The 19,902-nt window shown below is 44.4% G+C and overlaps 1 protein-coding gene across 4 annotated transcripts; it reads left to right on the forward strand.

Annotated features, from left to right (window-relative positions):
* The first annotated feature begins 2,737 nt into the window (after positions 1 to 2,737).
* Positions 2,738 to 11,011, forward strand: LOC116313797 (interferon-induced protein 44-like). Of its 4 annotated transcripts, XM_039608203.1 has the most exons (10): positions 2,738 to 2,756; positions 3,171 to 3,266; positions 3,932 to 4,122; positions 4,987 to 5,049; positions 5,263 to 5,314; positions 5,436 to 5,631; positions 5,835 to 5,987; positions 6,761 to 6,935; positions 10,132 to 10,232; positions 10,530 to 11,011. In XM_039608203.1, exons 2-10 carry the CDS (start codon positions 3,238 to 3,240, stop codon positions 10,728 to 10,730), a joined length of 1,161 nt encoding a protein of 386 aa, XP_039464137.1. In that variant the 5' UTR covers positions 2,738 to 2,756; positions 3,171 to 3,237; the 3' UTR covers positions 10,731 to 11,011. The 4 variants fall into 4 exon arrangements, with proteins under 4 accessions (XP_039464137.1, XP_031587469.2, XP_031587464.2 ...); XM_031731609.2 differs by lacking the exon at positions 2,738 to 2,756 and having other exon boundaries at positions 3,108 to 3,266; positions 5,841 to 5,987; XM_031731604.2 differs by lacking the exon at positions 2,738 to 2,756 and having other exon boundaries at positions 3,113 to 3,266.
* The last annotated feature ends 8,891 nt before the right edge of the window (positions 11,012 to 19,902 follow it).

Here is a 19,902-nt window from a genome sequence, read left to right on the forward strand (position 1 = left end):
GGCACTGCCATCAGCTGCTGATAAATGTTTACTTTAAATTAAATGCTAATGAGTGATGACAATGATTGTGGCTCAGAACACATTGTCCTTCAGAGCAGGAGGGCATTTTGGATATCAGCTATGGGATACTCCACTTGGGGGACAAAACAAGGAAATGTGGCCATAGGTTGACCCCTGCTGACAAGTAGAAGGTGAACAGCCACAGCTTTAAAGACAAGACGAGAGCTCCCTCTGCTGCATCCGATGGGTAAGTAATCAGATGCAGCAGAGGGAGGGAAACACTTTTTCTTATTTTCTGTCATACACACAATCACAGTGGTGGATTCTCATATTATACTAAGTTTGAAATAATAAGATCAACATATATCCAAGTAATCCCTGTGAGCCAGACTTCGGGTTTCAAACTGCTCAAGGGCATTTTTTCTGCTCATGACTGTATGATCTCAGCATGAGCAAATATCATTAACTGGCTCATTTCAGGCACACAGCTCAGGCTGTGACCACAAAAACCCATCTTCTGTTCAAAGCTTCTGTTTATGTGGGCAAATGAAATAAAGGCAAGTTTGTTGAAGAGGAGAGCGCAGGGAGCTAAAAGGCTAATTTCAGTCAGTGGGTGAGGAGCTTTCACCAAGGTCAAGTGTAATGTAAATAATTATTATCTTGAACTCTAAATCATGCAAAGCTACTGTAGTAGATACAAGGAATAACAATACAGAGCTAATGAGCAAGTCTGAACAGCATTACACTAGCTGGTTACTCTACATAACCATGGACCAACATCTAGGATCAGGCCTCCTGGACATGGCTGAAGAATGCTTGTTGGCCTGGAGAGAAAACGTACCTTCCCTTTTTAGACTGCCAACTCCAACCTGACACCAGACCTAATCCTGTGGCCGAATTCTCAGCAATCTGTCCTCATTGTTGAATTGACAGGTCCTTGGGAGGTCAAAGACCATCGGCAAAGCAGTCAATGGCTGTGGCTTAAAAGAAAGAATCAGAATCAGAATACTTTATTGATCCCTAGGGGAAATTATCTTTCGTTACAGTGCTCCATTATAAACAAACATTAACAGAGACAGACAATACACTAACTAAGAATAGCACAATATATACAGGCATATATATACATAAAAGTCACTTATTAATAAATAGCTGAAAAAGAACATGTGCAAGAAGGGTGTAGCTGTTGCAGTAAACAGTGTGTTCAGTGGATGAGTTGTACAGGGAGATGGCCACAGGCAGGAATGATTTCCTGTGTCGTTCAGTGGTGCTTTTCGGTAATCTCAGTCTTTCACTCAACATGCTCCTGTGACTGACCAGCATGTCATGGAGTGGGTGGGAGGTGTTCTAGACCACTACCTGAGCTACCAGCTGACCACCAAAGATGAACCATGGGACACACCTGGGTCTGATCAGCTGAGGGTATGCTGTGCTTTAAAAGGGCAAAACAGCCAATTTTGATGAGATGATGTCCCAAGTTCATTTTTCCGGCCAGTGGCTAGAAAGCCAAATCAGCTAGACACGCAAATCAAGTGCGTGTGGACATTCTGGGATTGCAACACCTATACCCATAATGAATCTATCCTTCCATGCTGGAGGTGCTGATGTCATGAGCCGAAGCACACCCTGGTCAGGTCACTAGTCTATTATTGCAGCACTAACACACACAGACAACCAGTGACATACTAACATCTCTGGCCAATTAAGAATCACCAGTTAATCTAACAAATGTCTCTTTGGACAGTGTGTGTGTGTGTGTGTGTGTGTGTGTGTGTGTGTGTGTGTGTGTGTGTGTGTGTGTGTGTGACAGAAAGAGCAAAAACAGTGTTGCGTGTCTACAAGGGTGTGAAAAAGTGTTTGCCTCCTTCCTGATTTCCTTTATTTTTGTATGTTTGCCACACTTAAATGTTTCAGATCATCAAACAAACTTACATATTAAACAAAGATGGCACAATTAAACACAAAATGCAGTTTCTAAATGAAGGTGTTTATTATTAAGGGGAAACAAGATCCAAACCTACATAGCCTTGTGACTTGTTTATGCAGAATTGTTGTAATTCAGCCACAATGGAGGGTTCGTGCCACAGCATCTCAGTCAGATTCAGTTCAGGACTGAACACAAAAACCACACTTAATTTATGCTATATGGGGGATCACTTTACACAGGGCCATGTAGATTTGTATATAAATAATAAATTAAAAAAACTAGAAGCCTACAATATTCCAGCATTTTGTAATTTTACCAATTAGTGATAACAGTCCTAATAGTTTTTGTAAAGGACTTAAAGACTATTACCGCTTATATATTGAAAGTATGCAGTCATATTATAGTTTGTGTTTATGGTAGGCTATAAGTCCACTGGAAACAACCTGTAGTTAGTTTCTCTCTTTTGCTGCTTACCAACTTACTGTTGTCTTTACATTACTTTGGCAAATGTAGATGAAGAAGACGGTGTGAGTTTGTAGCATGAGCTTAAATACATGTAGGCCTAAAAGTTTCTCTGACTGCAGTTACTGTCCACGTTGCTCAAAAGCTGCAATATATTACTGATTGTTGCTATCTGATATTATTTTTGCACTTACAGTGTGTGTGTGTGTGTGTGCCAGTAAAAGTACCAGACTGAGAGAGTGCACAACAATGTGTTTGCTGTTGGTCAGTGGACCAATCATGTTTTGTTGATGTCATAGATTTGCGAGGTGGGGGAAATAGAACAAAAGTGCTCTTGTTTATGTAAAACTCGCTTCTGGAGCAAGTGGTAAGCATTTTAAGTGTTTTATTTATTCATTTAAACAGTATAATAAATATATTATCGTGTTAGGTTTGCTGTTAGCTAAATTAGGTCACTTGATGTTTGTTGATGTTGGTTTGATCCTTTTTATTATGATGATGCAGGAACAACAGCCTGTTTTAGCCTTAGAAAATGTAGCTAGGTTGCTAGGCAGATTTGGCCAGCTAGCTACTCCTTTTCTTGCTTCCGTGTGTGATCCAGGAGGTTGCGATTTCGTTTGTTTGCTGTGTTTTTGCACATCTGCTTCTGCAGCTTTAACTTTATTAGCACCAATCCAACTCCACAACGCAACACACCCCGCCCACGAGCGTGTTACACTCAGATTTGCATTACTGGTGTTTGTGTGACAGTTTAAGTTTCATTTTCTTTTCTACGGAAAAGGCAGTGGCTCTCTCATTTTCCGTCTGTCCTGAGCTGCAGCTGCTGGTAACATCTACTTACAGGAGTTATGTTCTCGTCTGGTAAAGAAATACCCAGGTAAGTTTGCAACTTTTAGTATTACAAAGTTTGATAGTTAAAATGACAAGATTCACTCCTGCAAAGATGAGTGACAGCTGTAGTGCTGTCACTGTGGCCCATAGCAGTCAGTGTGATATACCGTCAAATAACAGGAAGGGAAAAGACCTGGCTGCACAAACAAATGTTAGAAATTCAACAAAAAATATTTAAAACGTCAAAGTTTACCTGGTGTTATGTCGAAACCAGGTAAACTTACCTGGTTTGTCGAAAACGACAAACAAATAATCTTCACCACACTGATGCTGTTCACAAGACAGCAAGAGTCAACGATCCGGAGAGTCCAGTCTTCGTTATATTCGTTTTATATACGTTTCATTACTCTGAGCAATTCCCTCTACAACTAAAGTGTGCACTTTAGTTTTTTGTGCACTCAAATGGAGCCAACTAGCGCCACCTGTGGCCAAGTGCCATAGCCTACAGCCAGATTAACTTGTGACACACACACCTGAACCTGGCTCTATCACGTTTTATTTCGTTTCTGCTTTTTTTGACTCATGTCTTGAGGTTGCTGATATTGTGTTTTAAGTGTAACACGTCAGACTAAAATACTTCACAATACAGTTTCATGCTGTTCTTTAAATTTGTTAAGAGGTCTTCCTCTAATGTGTACTTTTTTTTATTAGTGGCTTTAGCTTTGGACTTGCAGCAAGTACAACCAAACCCTCAAGTTCTAATGGATTGACAACACTCACAGCAGCTCCAACTACTTCAGTCCCTCCTGCTTTCGGCACAACAACTCTCACCAGAGATGATAACAGCGAAGTCACAAATAGTTCAGAGACAAGGGAACCAAAACCTCAGTTCACATTCTTGGGTGAGCCTACTTTTACACAAAGTTCTTTTGTCAAAGACCCAAATAAGTATGAAAAACCTTTAATATCTCTAGTCCTGTGTTTCACCACGCTACTGTGAAGCTGTCTTTACACAAATAGCTTTGGATATTCATGATTTCCTCAGGGATTAATAGTGATTCTGATAATAAAGTTGGACATTTTTTTCTTTTCTTTTTTGGTTACAAAGTCATTTTAATCAGTGGCAAGAAAGACAAGCAGTGCTTATCTGGTGAAATCTAAAAACAGACATCAGTTACAACGTAACAAAGAAAAGGTTTTTTTTTTCTTTCATCTTAAACATCATTATGTCATGAAGCTTCTCTAATACCTGTTGGCATTCATTCTTTGCATTACTGCCATCTTGTGGTCACAATTGTTTATTATCTCTGGAAGCACAATGAGCTCTGCTTGATTACAGAGCTGCTGAAATCTGAGTGGGGTACTAGTCCTGCGACAGACTGGCGACCTGTCCAGGATGTAGCCCGTCTCTTACCCTTTTGCTAAAATACTGGTTCTGGGTGATTTTTATATATTAAATATATTTAATACACTTTTTAAAATAAAGATGTAGGCCTGTGTTTCTGAGCTGGTTAAAAGGTGTTTTTTCCTTTCTTTTAAAAAAGACAAGGACAACAACTACATTTTTCTGTAGAATAATTATTTTTGCCTGTTTTTTTGTTAGTTATTAATACAGTTTTATGTGTAGTGAAGTGTTTTCATTGTGTTTTATTGTTACTTTTGCTAATGGGTCTGAAAAAATCCTCTACCATTGTCAGCAAATAGTAAATTAACTAGGTTTAGTTAGATGACAACTATAGTAGTAATATAATTTTACAATTCTTTAGCCAGGAAGGAGTGGCCAAAGGGGACGACACCCAGGAAGAGTTCAGGAAAAGGCTGTCAGAATGGTATGTTTGAATCTAGTCGAATTTTCAAAGACAGGAGGAAATTGTTTTTTTTGTTTGTTTGTTTTTTGGGGGGGGGGGGGTTGCGGTGGGGGGGGTCTTTGCTGAAGTCACTGAATGCCACTGCTTTAAACCCAAGCCTCGATGAATGTTAGAACTTTATATAAATAGAACAAATACTATTTTGTCAAACCGCAATTCTTACATTTTTTTCAGGAGGTCAACTGAAGTTGGAATCTCCATGGAGAAACATGGACTGGACAGAAGAGTGAGTACAGTTGTGCTGTTCAATAAGCTCCTGTTCAACTAGCAGAAACGAATAGATGTCAAGTAAGTCCATTTTTAAACTTTTAAACACAATGCGTCACTGAATGTATCACTGAACCTAGGCGAAGGACAAGCTTGATGGAGACAATCACCTCCTACCGACCGAGCTGCGGGGAGGTGCCTCAGGCCCGGGTTCTCCTCCTGGGCCCGGTCAGTTCTGGAAAGTCGAGCTTCATCAGTTCAGTCCAGTCTGTGTTTAATGGAAGAGTCACCAACCGGGCCATGGTGGGCTCCTTCTCATCCGGTTTTACCAAAAAGGTACACGAGGAGCATCTGCATGTATATTAACTAAGAGGAAAAATAAACACACAGATCCTCATCTGGCCTTTAAGACTAATAGTTTGATGAGATTATTTAAGCATTTCAAAAAGGGAAAGCATCCACAAGGCCTCTGTTCATCCATGTCAATGAAACTAAACTTTAGGTTTCTGTCCTATTAACTTCCTTTTTGTGTGTGCCAGCTGCAGTCCTTCAACATTCGGGGTAAGAAGGATGAGGATCATACTGGGCTGGTGCTGTGTGATACCATGGGTATGAGTGAAGACGGGATGACCGGACTGACTCTTCATGACATCCTGTCAGTCGTTAAAGGCCATGTTCCTGAAGGACACAAGGTAAGCATGCCTTGCCCTGTTTGTTCTCGTTTCAGTGCCCCACCCTGCCTCACTCATTCTCAGTTCATCACCCTGCCTCACTGGCCTTAGATGTTCAGTGAGGCCTAACTCAAACTGTGGTCTCAGGCCTAGTTCATCGCTCACCCCATCCATCTTTCATTCATCTACTATCAAACTTTATTTAACCGTGTTTGAGGTTGTGGTCCTTGTCAGTGAAGCTGCTGACTTTCTCTTTATAGCCTTAAGACATTAAAGTGAAGCATGAAATTTGTTCCCTATGAATCAGCTACAACTCCTTTATCCTGTCATGCTGAGAGTGGGAAAGAGCCAGGTTTCACCCTGGACATGTCATTAGTCCATCACAGAGCTAATGCTCACAGCTAATTTAGGCTTGGCTTTAGAAATGCATGCTAGATTAAGTGGGAGAAAGCTGGAGCAACCAGAGGAAATGAGGAGCAGGAGCAACCTCAAACCACCCAGAAAGTCAACAGCAGCTCCAAACCCTTTTTAATGCCCGATATTTGTTCCCGTCATAGAAAACTAAAGAACCGTGGTGATCAGCTGACTGGTCATATAGTCCTGTGATGTAAAAAACAAAAAACAAATCAGTTTCCCAACTTCTCTGACTAGTAAAACAACTGGGATCACCATTACCCATAGCTGTACCTTATGGTTTGTGCCAACATGTATAAATGTTTACATGAAGGCACACAGCATAATTCTTTTTAATACTTTTTCTTTTTTAATAACTTAAAATACTTTCTCTCTTCCAGTTTAGCCCAGACCAGCCAGTCTCCGCCTCAGAAACTGTGGGCTATGTGAAGAGGCCGAGCCTTAAAGACAAAGTCCACTGTGTTGCCTTTGTGGTGGACGCCTCAAAAATCACAACTTACCCCAAAGGCCTGAGCACCACATTTAAACAGCTCAGAAAGCACATCAGTGACCTGGGTGAGCCGCAGACACACATTTACACAGAGCCTGACGTTAAAGGTTGTGTTGCTTGAGTTAGCTGACTTTTGCCTCAGTGCACCTGCTCTTTAATAACATTCCTAATACTCTTTTTTTCTACATTGTTAGTGAATTTTTTCTTTGTATGAATTAGGCCCGATCGTCTAAAACTAAATGGGTTCCAGGTTTTACACAAACATTTTAGATTGTGTGATTTTTTTTTTTCTTCTTTTTTTTTGTGTGTGTTTTTTTAATAGGGTCCAGTATGACAGAGTATTAGGGCTACATTAAGAACAGATTATTATATCATAGTTTGGTCCCACCTTCGCTGTTGTGATTGGTGTGGGGGTAGGGACAGGCTTGGGGCGTCGACGGGATTCCCCAGGAGCGTCTTCCTTGGAGGGCTCAACCCGGGGTTACGGTCATGGCCTGTTAAGGGCTCTGTTGGCTCTTAGGTGATGGTTTCCTCGTGGCTGCGTGCAGCGGGGCTAGGGGAGGGTCTGTGCTGACGGACGTGGGTTACTGACCTGGTAGCCTGGCTGCCCCTGGGTGGGTCCGGGGCGGGCGTGGGGTTCTGGGGGTGCTCCGTCTCCGGGCTGGGGCCCTGGCTGGGCCTTGGGGGCTTGGGTCCTGGTTGGTGTGTCACCGGGGTTGTGGGCGGGTGGGTGTATGGGGGCTCAGCCCTGATGCAGGGTGCCGCCAGTGCATTGAGCTACCACCACAATCACCCACACATGCAGGGCCTTGGGGTAAAGGTGTGTCACCAGGGAGCAGTGGAGGCATCCCCCCCTCTGTCCCCTTCTGGCTGCCTGTGCCTCAATTTTATCCCACAACTTAGACATTCACATTACTCACACTCTCATTACACATACATATAGGACCTTGGGGGTGGGCACACTACACGGCATCCAGATGACCATCAGGGTGTACGACCTCAAACCTGGCGCTGTTGCCCACCTCACAATTTTAAATACACGTATACATTGAGGGCTATCAGGAGGGGCTATGCGCTTACCTGCTGCTCTCTGGCAGGTAGCTCCATGCCCTCCTGGGTTTTAAATGCACCTTAGAACACACATGCATCAACACTACATATGAGCGGGCGGAGGGAGGTTTGGAGTCTTCACACACCTCCATTCTCTGTTGCCTGTTGGGGCGGGGGGGCTGGGAGGAGGAGTTGGCCGTCCGATTGGGGTCTGGAATGTGGGACCTCCCTGCTGCTGCGGAGTCCGGCGGTCTGCTTCTCTCCACCCCAGGGAAGAGGGTAACACTACCTGGGTCTGGGTGCAGTTTCCTCCTCCAGGGGCAAGGGTACCTAGACCTGGGGTATAGAGTACGCTTGGGGAGTGTGATTGTGTGTACAGTGTCTATTTATGTCTGTCTCCACGTTGGGTGAGTGTTGAGTAATTGCATATGAGAGCATGAGGGTTGGAATGGATGTTTGTATCTGCGTGTGCCTATTTGTTTGTGTCTATATGGGGTGGTAGAGCAGGTCATCTACTGATCGGAAGGTTGGTGGTTCGATTCCTGGCTTCCCCTAGTCTGCATGCCAAATATCCTTGGGCAAGATACTAACCCCAAATTGCTCTCTGATGCATCCGGAGTATGAATGTGTGTGAATGTCAGTTAGAAAGCACCTAGGAAAAATGTGCTTGTGCGAATGGGTGTGAATGGGTGAATGCACAAGTTGTATAAAGCGCTTTGAGTGCTCAGAAGAACCAGTCCATTTACCATTTACCATATGTCAGGTCGGGTATCAGAGGGCACCTCTCTAGGAACATCTCAGGCTATGGTATGGAGGCCTATCTCCCCTCACCACTTTCCCTGCCAGTGGCAGACGCCCTCAGACATCGGTGCATTGCTGGTTCTTTGTGTCCGGGGATGGGCGTCCAGGTACGCACCGGCTCACTCCTGGTGGCTGCTTGTCACGGCCTGGAGCCTGGGGTTCGCTCGGGCCCCTTCGGGGGTGGGGTGCCCTCGGCCTCTCGGCCTGGGGCTTGGTCACTCTGGCACAGCTGGCTGCCGGCGGAGCTCACGGGCACGTCACTGCAACCCCCCCGGCTTCTGCTCCGCGGCTGCTGAGTGACCCCTCATCTGGGGCTCTCCTCAGCTCTTTCCGGGAGAGTGGCACGGTTGGCCCTCCGTTGGTCTTCCTTCTCTTGTGCTCTGAGGGCCTCTGGATGTCTGGAGCCTGTATCTCCTCCATACCTGCTTCATGCCCTGGAGGACGGGGCTGTGGCTCCCCACACCCTCTAGCAGATCATTACATGAAGGAACCTTTTAAATACAAGCGCGCTCATGCTCACAGGTGTACACACGGGTGCTCACACATACAAACTACACCCTTTTTGGCTCCTACCTCAAAGAACACTGTGCGCTGTCGATCTTACGTGCTGTATAATAATATTCAATATTTCATATTTATGTTGTGTATGTTGTGTTATGTTGTGTTTATTATATTGCTGTTTTTGTTTGCTTGTTTTGTCTTTTTCTTTTTGCTCAACAGGTGATCCAGGTGATATATATAAAAATATGTATTTTTTTGCCCCCCCCCCCCCCTTTCTTTGCCCTTTTCTTTGGCCTTCATCACTATTCCTCTTCCCCGCTGTCTTTGTTTCCGTCCCTCCGGAGGGAGCATTCTAACGGCTTTTTATGTACCCTGTCCCGTCTGTAACAACTGAAAATAAAATAAATAAATAATAACAACAAAAATAAAATAAATAAATAATAACAACAAAGGTCAATCAAATGGACCAATACGGCAAGGCAGGGATGGTCCACTTGGTAAAGTAATTCCGTTGGGCTTCTCTCTTTGCCTTCAGACAATGATTCTGATGGCAAAAAAACCAAATGGGACAGGTGGCCAAAAAAATAAATACATTTTTTAAAAAAAGAAAAAAGAACAGATTATTATTGATCATTTTGAGAATAAAGCCTGAATTTCAAGAAAAAAGTCGAAATGTGGAGATTACAGATGTTGTTTCGAGATAAAACGCCACGGCTCTTTAAAACACCTTATGTAGATGAGTTAGTAAAAAAGTATAAGGACGATGGTGAACGCTGCATCAGGTCAGAAGGACAACAAAGAAAGCTGAGCAAATGTTTATCTCTAGAACAAAAGAACTGAGCGCCATTTTTAAAGGATTTGCAATGTCTTTGCAAGTCTTCATCATAACAGTGTGTTTCTGTTCTTTAGGTGTTCACCAGGTGGCGCTGCTCAGCCACGTGGACCAAGTTTGTTTGCAAACAGCCAAAGATGTCACTGGTGTTTATGAGAGCCGCACAATTCAGGATGTGGTAAGTTAAAACAAACCAAATACAGTTCAAGAAATGTTCGTATACTGTAACTGCTCCACAAACCAGAATAGGATAAACCCTGCAAACAGCAATGTAAATGTACAGCTTGAAAAGACTTTGTTTGATTTTCTGAATACAAACAACAAGAGTTTACAGTCAGCGTGACGTTAGAACAACTTTCCTCACAGATCACACTGAGATGATCATTTTCAGGAGATGCGGATTGTGTTTGGTGTTGTTCTTGATCAGCTGAAGAAACTAAACACTGGAGGTGTACATGTGTCTGTGTGTTTGCAGATGGGTAAAGCCGCCGCTCTGTTGGGCATGTCCACCTCCTACATCGTTCCAGTGAAAAACTACTCATCAGAGCTGGACCTGGATGTAAACACAGATGTGCTGCTTCTCAGTGCTGTTGATCACATCCTGCAGTATGCTGACCTGTATTTCCAGGACAACGCACCACAGAACAAAGAGCTCAAGACAGTCCTGGAGCTCTGATTTCGGAGCATTTAGATTAGGAGCATCATTTAATTGTTCCTGTTTCAACGTGTTAGAGAAGAGAGGTTTCATTTGTAACAAAAACTTGTGTTTCAGGGTTTTTTTGACATTTAAAAAAATAAAAAAGGTGTAAAGCACATCAACATGCTACACATAGGAACCTTAAACAATCTTTTGTTTTTGATAAAACTATGATTCTACGCTTTACGTTCTGTATGTGAGACAGATTTCTTTTTAATCAGTCTTTGGGCTTCTTTATTAAAACTTTTTACATTCACCAATGTTTTGCATTTCTTTGCCTTTTTATTTTTGATTTAATAATAAAATAGCGAAAAAGGGTTCACACCCTCTCTAGAGACTAGAGGTTAAACATGTGCTATCGCCCAGTGTACACCCTTCTCTCCTCCATCAGAAAGGTTAAAGTGGAAGTAAGTAAGTAAGTAAGTAAACTTTATTTATTAAGCGCTTTTCGCAGATAGACAATCAAAAAGCGCTGTACATAAATATTAAAATAAACAATAAAATCGATAGACAATGTACACAATATAAAAGATCAAATGTAAAAAGTAGTGGTAAAAGTAAAAGTAAGTGGAACATTTGTCTTTGCATTTTGAACAGGCTTGGAAACTGGACTGAATTCCCTGGCTGCTGTGTCATTAATGCTGTGCAGAGTTCCTTCATTGTTATTACTATTATTATGTGTGCTAGTTTATATTGTATATATTTATTAATGAATCGTACTTTTAATTGAATAGCTGAAGAACCAGTAAGATTGTTTCTTACTTACGCTTCTTGAGAAGAAGCTGGAAAACTGTAGCATGTGACGATGCACAGACCAGTTTGTTTTAGCCTCTCCGCCTCATCTCACACTCTTAAATTGATCCTTATTGTTTTGGGAGAAGCGATTAAGATCAAATATCAATAATGTTCATTTCCTCCTGAACAAGGTTCAAGCTATTATGAATATTTATGGGAAAAGTTAAGAGGTGAACACGGTTTGCTTAGAGTACTGTGTCACAGGAGCCCAGAGGCCTACGTGGAAGTGGACCCAAGTGCAGACATCACACGGAAACAGTGATAAAGTTTAACAGGCTTTATTAACACCAGATGCACTCGGATCATGATGCACGGGTGCGAAGAAGATCAAACTTCACGGAAAAAGTCAGAGGAGGTGTGTCTTCAATGAGCTTAACTAATGACTCATGTTGTATTTGTTTTGAACTGAAAGGAATTACAATAAAACACCAGACACCGGGTTTTATTCTAAGAAATCTTCTGGTTGGACACTTTCAGTTTATTTTCTGCAAAAGTGGACGGTCGTGCCAAGGTAGTTATCCCCAACAGAATTTGTGTCCCTGCGCTCCCTGCGTTGGGAGCGCACACTGGACAGGGAGCGCAGATCCAGATGTTTTCTTTTGTGAGAAAGTGAACAGGGGCAGATCTAGAAGGGTGGCATCGGGTGGCAAGCGCCACCTTAAAATGATCTCTTGCCACCCCAAGTGCCACCCTAGTTTTGCATATGACAGTGTTGTTTATTAAAATAAGATAGCATTAACACTTTGAGCGTAGTTACAGCTAACAGTGAATATAAATAACTAAAACTGAATATAATGCATAGTGTTACCCCCCTCCACTATTAACAAATGGTTCAGCCCATAGCCCGGACCACCTTTTTCCTTGTTTCAGTAGCAACCGATGCTTATGATTGTGCCAGAGCACATTTTGAACAACACCATGGGAATTTCAGATTTCACACATGTGGTTGGTTGTTACCCTCTGGAAATGGAATGAAGGTGAGTGTTATTAACCGTCAGGGCTCCACAGACATGCTGCACCTTCAAATCACATGACCTTAAACTGACACAGCAACAAGCTGCAGCCACGCTGAGTCTCTGTTTCAGCCCATGTTGAAAATCCAGGGGCTATGATGTAATTATATATATATATACATATACATATATATATATATATATATATATGTATATGTATATACTGCCAAGCAAAGACTCACAGCCTTGGCCACCCGCGAGAGAAGGCAGGAGAATAAACCAGCTGTTCTTCACAGAACCAGCAAAGGTGTACTCTCAGTGGCAAGGGAACAATAACAGAACAGCACCACCAAGGCTGGAGACGGAGCAATACTGGAAGAGCATATGGGAGAAGGACGCAACCCATAACGGCAATGCTCAGTGGCTAGTGGATCTGAGGGCAGACCATAGCAACCTCCTGAACAGGGTCCAGTAACCATCACAGTGGCAGATATCCAAGAAAGGGTCTCCAGTATGAAGAGTTGGACAGCACCAGGGCCCGACATGGTTCACGCCTACTGGCTGAAGAAGCTGACTGCACTCCACGAGCGTCTGGCAGCACAAATGAACCAGCTGCTAGTTAACGAGAGACACCCGGAATGGCTAACCGAAGGTCGGACGGTCCTGATCCCCAAGGACCCCAAGAAGGGACCGGTCCCATCCAACTACCGACCAATAACCTGCCTCAGTACTACATGGAAGCTCCTGTCAGGCATCATATCGGCTAAGATGAACAGGCACATGGGTCAATACATGAGCGGGGCACAGAAAGGGATTGGCAAGAATACCAGAGGCGCAAAACACCAGCTACTGGTAGACAGAACGGTCAGCCGAGACTGCAAGACCAGACTGACCAACCTGTGCACTGCCTGGATTGATTACAAGAAGGCCTATGACTCAATGCCCCACAGCTGGATACTGGAATGCCTAGAATTGTACAAGATCAACAGGACCCTAAGAGCCTTCATCAGGAACTCAATGGGGATGTGGCGTACAACACTAGAGGCCAACTCCAAGCCCATAGCACAAGTCACCATCAAGTGCGGGATCTACCAAGGAGATGCTCTGTCCCCACTGCTGTTCTGCATAGGCCTGAACCCCCTCAGTGAGATCATTAACAAGACTGGCTACGGATACCGACTACGAAACGGAGCGGTTGTCAGCCACCTCCTGTACATGGATGACATCAAGCTGTATGCCAAGAGTGAACGAGACATCGATTCACTGATACACACTACCAGGCTATACAGCAATGACATTGGAATGTCGTTCGGACTGGAGAAGTGTAGTCGGATGGTAACAAAAAGAGGAAGGTAGTCAGAACTGAGGGGATTGAACTACCAGAAGGCAACATTGCAGACATAGAGGACAGTTACAAGTACCTGGGGATCCCGCAGCGAATGGGAACCATGAAGAGGGCGCTAGGAAAGCTGCAACCACCAAGTACCTGCAGAGGGTCAGGCAAGTCCTGAGGAGTCAGCTGAACGGTAAGAACAAGATCCGGGCCATCAACACCCACGCCCTGCCCGTGATCAGGTACCCTGCTGGGGTAATAGGCTGGCCAAAGGAGGAGATAGAAGCCACTGACATAAAGACAAGAAAGCTCCTTACCATGCATGGAGGGTTTCACCCCAAGTCCAGCACCCTGAGGCTGTATGCTAAGCGGAAGGAAGGGGCCGGGACTGGTGAGTGTCAGCACCACAGTCCAGGATGAGACAAGAAACATCCACGAATACATCACGAAGATGGCCCCAACTGACAGCGTGCTCAGTGAATACCTCAGGCAGCAGAAACCCAAGAAAGAGGAGGAAGGCGAGGAACCATCATGGAAGGACAGGCCCCTGCACGGTATGTACCACCGGCAGATAGAGGAGGTGGCTGATATCCAGAAATCCTACCAGTGGCTGGACAAAGCTGGACTGAAAGACAGCACAGAGGCACTAATCATGGCAGCACAAGAACAAGCTCTGAGTACAAGATCCATAGAGGCTGGGGTCTATCACACCAGGCAAGACCCCAGGTGCAGGCTGTGTAAAGATGCCCCAGAGACAATCCAGCACATAACAGCAGGGTGCAAGATGCTAGCAGGCAAGGCATACATGGAGCGCCATAACCAAGTGGCCGGCATAGTGTACAGGAACATCTGTGCCGAGTATAACCTGGAAGTCCCGAGGTCAAAATGGGAGATGCCCCCAAGGGTGGTGGAGAATGACCGAGCTAAGATCCTGTGGGACTTCCAGATGCAGACGGACAAAATGGTGGTGGCTAACCAACCGGACATAGTGGTGGTAGACAAACAGAAGAAGACGGCTGTAGTGATCGATGTAGCGGTTCCGAATGACAGCAATATCAGGAAGAAGGAACACGAGAAGCTGGAGAAATACCAACGGCTCAGAGAAGAGCTCGAGAGGATGTGGAGGGTGAAGGTGACGGTGGTCCCCGTGGTAATCGGAGCACTAGGTGCGGTGACTCCCAAGCTAGGCGAGTGGCTCCAGCAGATCCCGGGAACAACATCGGAGATCTCTGTCCAGAAGAGCGCAGTCCTGGGAACAGCTAAGATACTGCGCAGGACCCTCAAGCTCCCAGGCCTCTGGTAGAGGACCCGAGCTTGAAGGATAAACCGCCCGCAGGGGCGTGCTGGGTGTTTTTTTTTTTTTTTTATATATATACATACATATATACGAGGCGCAAAACACCAGCTACTGGTAGACAATCAGTCGAGACTGCAAGACCAGACTGATCAACCTGCACTGCACTAGAGGCCAACTTCAAGCCCATAGCACAAGTCATCATCAAGTGCGGGATCTACCAAAGAGATGCTCTGTTCCCACTGCTGTTCTGCATAGGCCTGAACCCCCTCAATGAGATCATTGACAAGACTGGCTATGGATACTGACTACGAAATGGAGCAGTTGTCAGCCACCTCCTGTACATGGATGACATCAAGCTGTATGCCAAGCGTGAACGAGACATCAATTCACTGATCCACACCACCAGGATATACAGCAATGACATCGGAATGTAGTTTGGACTGGAGAAGTGTAGTCGAATGATAAGAAAGAGAGGGAAGGTAGTCAGAACTGAGGCGATCAAACTACCAGAAGGCAACATTGCAGACATAGAGGACAGCTACAAGTACCTGGGGATTCCACAGGCAAATGGAAACCATGAAGAGGCCGCTAGGAAAGCTGCAACCACTAGGGATGGGTATTGATAAGATTTTAACGATTCCGATTCCATTTTCGATTCTGTTTAACGATTCGATTCTTTATCGATTCTCTTATCGATTCTTGTTTTTAAAAAGGAGAACACTAAGGTCGATTAGCTTAGAACTGTTTTATATCTTCTCTTTCAACAAGATAGAAATTTAGGAGTAACATGGCCTTACAAACCCAACAGTGAGATCTTAAGAGATCCACAGCCTCTGACTCTTCAATGGGGTGTCACAGGGTCCCCGGGAAAATTGTAAACGTAAAATAATAAAATAAATATTCTTCTGTAGCAATAACAAAGTATAACATAAATTATTCTGTAGCAATTACACAAGAATATCCAGTAATGTCCCTGCCTACAATTAAACACATTCACTTACCATCTGCTGTGGCAAATGGCTGCAAGGTTTTGACCACAGACTAGTCACTGCTCGGTGACATTTGGGCCTGAAAAGAGACGCTACCGGTGGACTGCAGCGACAACTGCCAGCGAGCGCCAGCCAGACTCTGTCTGTCTGTCTCATCATGGTCACCTAAATGCACAATGGCAGGTTTTGTAATAAAGCAGATCGCGCTAACATAATATGCACTGTTAGTTGATTATTTACCTGCTGCATTAACGGGAGATGACATGCAAACGTTACCGCTGCTGCTGCTGGGTTGAGATTCACGAGTCCGGAGCGGAATTAAAGACATTCATTTAAGTTCATCGCGTGTTTTGTGAGCAAATGCTTTTGCATATTCGTACTGTTTCCTCCCTTAATGAAATATCTACTTTGCAAGTATTGCAAGTTGCCCTGTTGTCATCTGTTCTCGTAAAGTATAAACAAACTTTTGAGCGTTTGAGCCGCTTAGGCGCCGTGTTTCCTGCCAGGTACGCTCCGACGCTCCGCAACGTGGTGACGTCATTTGGGGCGACTGGAATCGATAAGGGAATCGTTTGCAAAAATGGCAAACAATTCCAAGGAATTGAAACAGTGGGAACCGGTTCTCAACAAGAACCGGTTTTCGAGACCCATCCCTAGTAACCACCAGGTACCTACAGAGGGTCAGGCAAGTCCTGAGGAGTCAGCTGAATGGCAAGACGCCCTGCCCATGATCAGGTACCCGGGTGGGATAGTAAGCTGGCCAAAGGAGGAGGTAGAAGCCACTGACATCAAGACAAGAAAGCTCCTGACCATGCATGGAGGGTTTCACCCCAAGTCCAGCACCCTGAGGCTGTACGCTAAGCGGAAGGAAGGAGGCCGGAGACTGGTGAGTGTCAGCACCACAGTCCAGGATGAGACAACGAACATCCACGAATACATCACGAAGATGGCCCCAACTGACAGCGTGCTCAGTGAATACCTCAGGCAGCAGAAACCCAACAAAGCGGAGGAAGGCGAGGAACCATCATGGAAGGACAGGCCCCTGCACGGTACCACCGGCAGATAGCGGAGGTAGCTGATATCCAGAAATCCTACCAGTGGCTGGACAAAGCTGGACTGAAAGACAGCACGGAGGCAATAATCATGGCAGCACAGGAACAAGCTCTGAGCACAAGATCCATAGAGGCTGGGGTCTATCACACCAGGCAAGACCCCAGGTGCAGGCTGTGTACCCATATGGAAAAGATATATATAAATCTTATAAAGTTTGTATCTGTCTTGTGTGAAACTTGTATGAAAAGCATACAAGAGTGAAAACAGATACAAGATCCCTTGAAAAGTTATATAAATTAAACTTGTATGTTTTGGATACTTCCTAAAACAATATATGAAAGTAATGAGAAAGTGGCCACTTTCATGAGTAAATCATATAAGCCTTATATGATTCACTATATGAAGCAAGCCAAATCTGATGCAAGTCTTTTATAAGTTTTTTCTATTTCTTTTCCATATGTGTAAAGATGCCCCTGAGACAATACAGCACATAACAGTAGGCTGCAAGATGCTAGCAGGCAAGGCATACATGGAACGCCATAACCAAGTGGCTGGCATAGTGTACAGGAACATCTGTGCCGAGTATAACCTGGAAGTCCTGAGGTCAAAATGGGAGACGCCCCCAAGGGTGGTGGACAATGACCGAGCTAAGATCCTGTGGGACTTCCAAATACAGATGAACAAAATGGTGGTGGCTAACCAACCGGATATAGTGGTGGTAGACAAACAGAAGAAGACGGCCGTAGTGATAGATGTAGCGGTCCTGAATGACAGCAACATCAGGAAGAAGGAACACGAGAAGCTCGAGAAATACCAAGGGCTCAGAGAAGAGCTCGAGAAGATGTGGAGGGTGAAGGTAACGGTGGTCCCAGTGGTAATCGGAGCACTAGGTGCAGTGACTCCCAAGCTAGGCGAGTGGCTCCAGCAGATCCCGGGAACAACATCGGAGATCTCTGTCCAGAAGAGCGCAGTCCTAGGAACAGCTAAGATACTGCACAGGACCCTCAAGCTCCCAGGCCTCTGGTAGAGGACCCGAGCTTGAAGGATTGACCGCCCGCAGGGGCGAGCGGGGAATCTATCTATCTATCTATAGATAGATAGATAGATAGATTCACGGTTAGCGCTGGCCAACCATGGGGATGTGAGGAAGGAGGATCCAAATCTGGACTCTTTAATGAAGGCAGTGCATTTATTTACAGTGAAGTAAATAACAAGCACACATTAAAACCAATTGGAACCAATCCCCAAAATAAAAAAAACCCGGAAAACCCTTCTAGGTCACAGTCCCAAAGTCAGACCGCGCATCCAGCAGCGGTGTCAAAAAAGTCCCCACAAAACAGTTCAGGCGGCCGATAACTATAACAAAAGAGTTCAGGTGGCCTACCTCAGCTGCAGTGGTGGGGATGCTGACGTTAGGGACGCTGAGCTCCTTCGCGGGCAGCACGAGACCCTCCGGCTCGCTGAGCTCCTGCTCGGCCAGCGACCCAGACATATATATGAGCCATGCTTTTTTCTAAATACTGTCGTCATGTGTGTGTGTGTTTTCTTAAAGCATTTTCTAAGGACAGCGCAAAACAGTAAAGAAAGAAAAAAGCCACCTCTTTCCTAATGGTGGAAAAATGTAACATGTCGACCAATTAAAAAAAAGTCAACACATGGGATTTGGTTGATTAGGAAGAGGGGAAAGTTTTGGGAGTGACCGTAATAGGGCTTTGGAGTTGACGTCACGCCGCGGAGCGCGGCGCCATTTTCGGGGTCTACGAATCAAAAGAGACACAGTGTTGGAACGACGACGACAAGAATCATGCTTAAAAGCAGCTCCAAAGAAAACGGACGGTATAGAGACCGATTGCGTCCAGAGGCGAAGCAGCGGTACTTGCAGAAAATTGCGTGCATTGGAAATGTGGACCCGTATGAAACACTGCCGTGGAGTAGAAACCCTGAAGAGCAACCGCTATAGCCTGACATATTTTTGTACCTTATCTGTGGAGTCAGCGCGTACAAGTTGTCATTCAAACAAAGGTAAGTCAGCTCGAGTACTGCGTGTGAAATGCGTTTGATTTCCCTGCAAACATTCAGATTAGTGCAGCATAAATTCATTCATGAGGGGAAATTACAGTGAGAACGTGTGGAGGCTGTTAGAGGATAACATAGTGAGTTCAGTGCATTGATGTGACATTGTCCTGAAGGACTTAGTTATTCTTTATGGTTAAAGAAATTGCACTGATTTATTCATATTTATTATAAATAATTCTAATTATAGATCTTGCTTCAATATTTGTATCCTGTGTCACTAAAAATACATTTTATTTTAATTTTATACATTGATTAATGACCTGCAGAATCTCCTTATCATATTAAGTGATTCATAATTGTCACTTTATGCTTTCTCCATCTCTAAAGTGATTACATCCTTGCATTACATACTTTAGGTTCATTTTCTGCAGGCAGGTTTCTGACAGAGAACAGGCAGATTTACCCTATAAAATGCAGCGTTCTATAGATGGACACATAAAGAAATGAAAAATTACATGTATGTGCTAACTTTCTAAACACTTTGTTACATTTATGATAAAGTAGATAAAACACATTTATGTCGGCCTTGGCTCATAGTTCTTGTCTTTAATTGAACTTTGTCTGTGTGTGTTTCAGGTACTGCACTCTCAAAGACTGCATGAACAGCATTGCAGCCATGGGTCACTGTGAGCATCACAGGGAAGGTTGAAGCCGC

This window comes from Oreochromis aureus, linkage group 3 (genome assembly GCF_013358895.1).
Source record: "Oreochromis aureus strain Israel breed Guangdong linkage group 3, ZZ_aureus, whole genome shotgun sequence".
Taxonomy (NCBI): domain Eukaryota; kingdom Metazoa; phylum Chordata; class Actinopteri; order Cichliformes; family Cichlidae; genus Oreochromis; species Oreochromis aureus.

Bases quoted from the DNA above. Each gene is read 5' to 3' on its own strand.
- LOC116313797 (XM_039608203.1), top strand. From the start codon at position 3,238: ATGTTCTCGTCTGGTAAAGAAATACCCAG. The intron at 5,315-5,435 runs GTGAGTACAGTT...CACTGAACCTAG, and splicing joins AACATGGACTGGACAGAAGA to GCGAAGGACAAGCTTGATGG. The intron at 10,233-10,529 runs GTAAGTTAAAAC...GTGTGTTTGCAG, and splicing joins GCCGCACAATTCAGGATGTG to ATGGGTAAAGCCGCCGCTCT.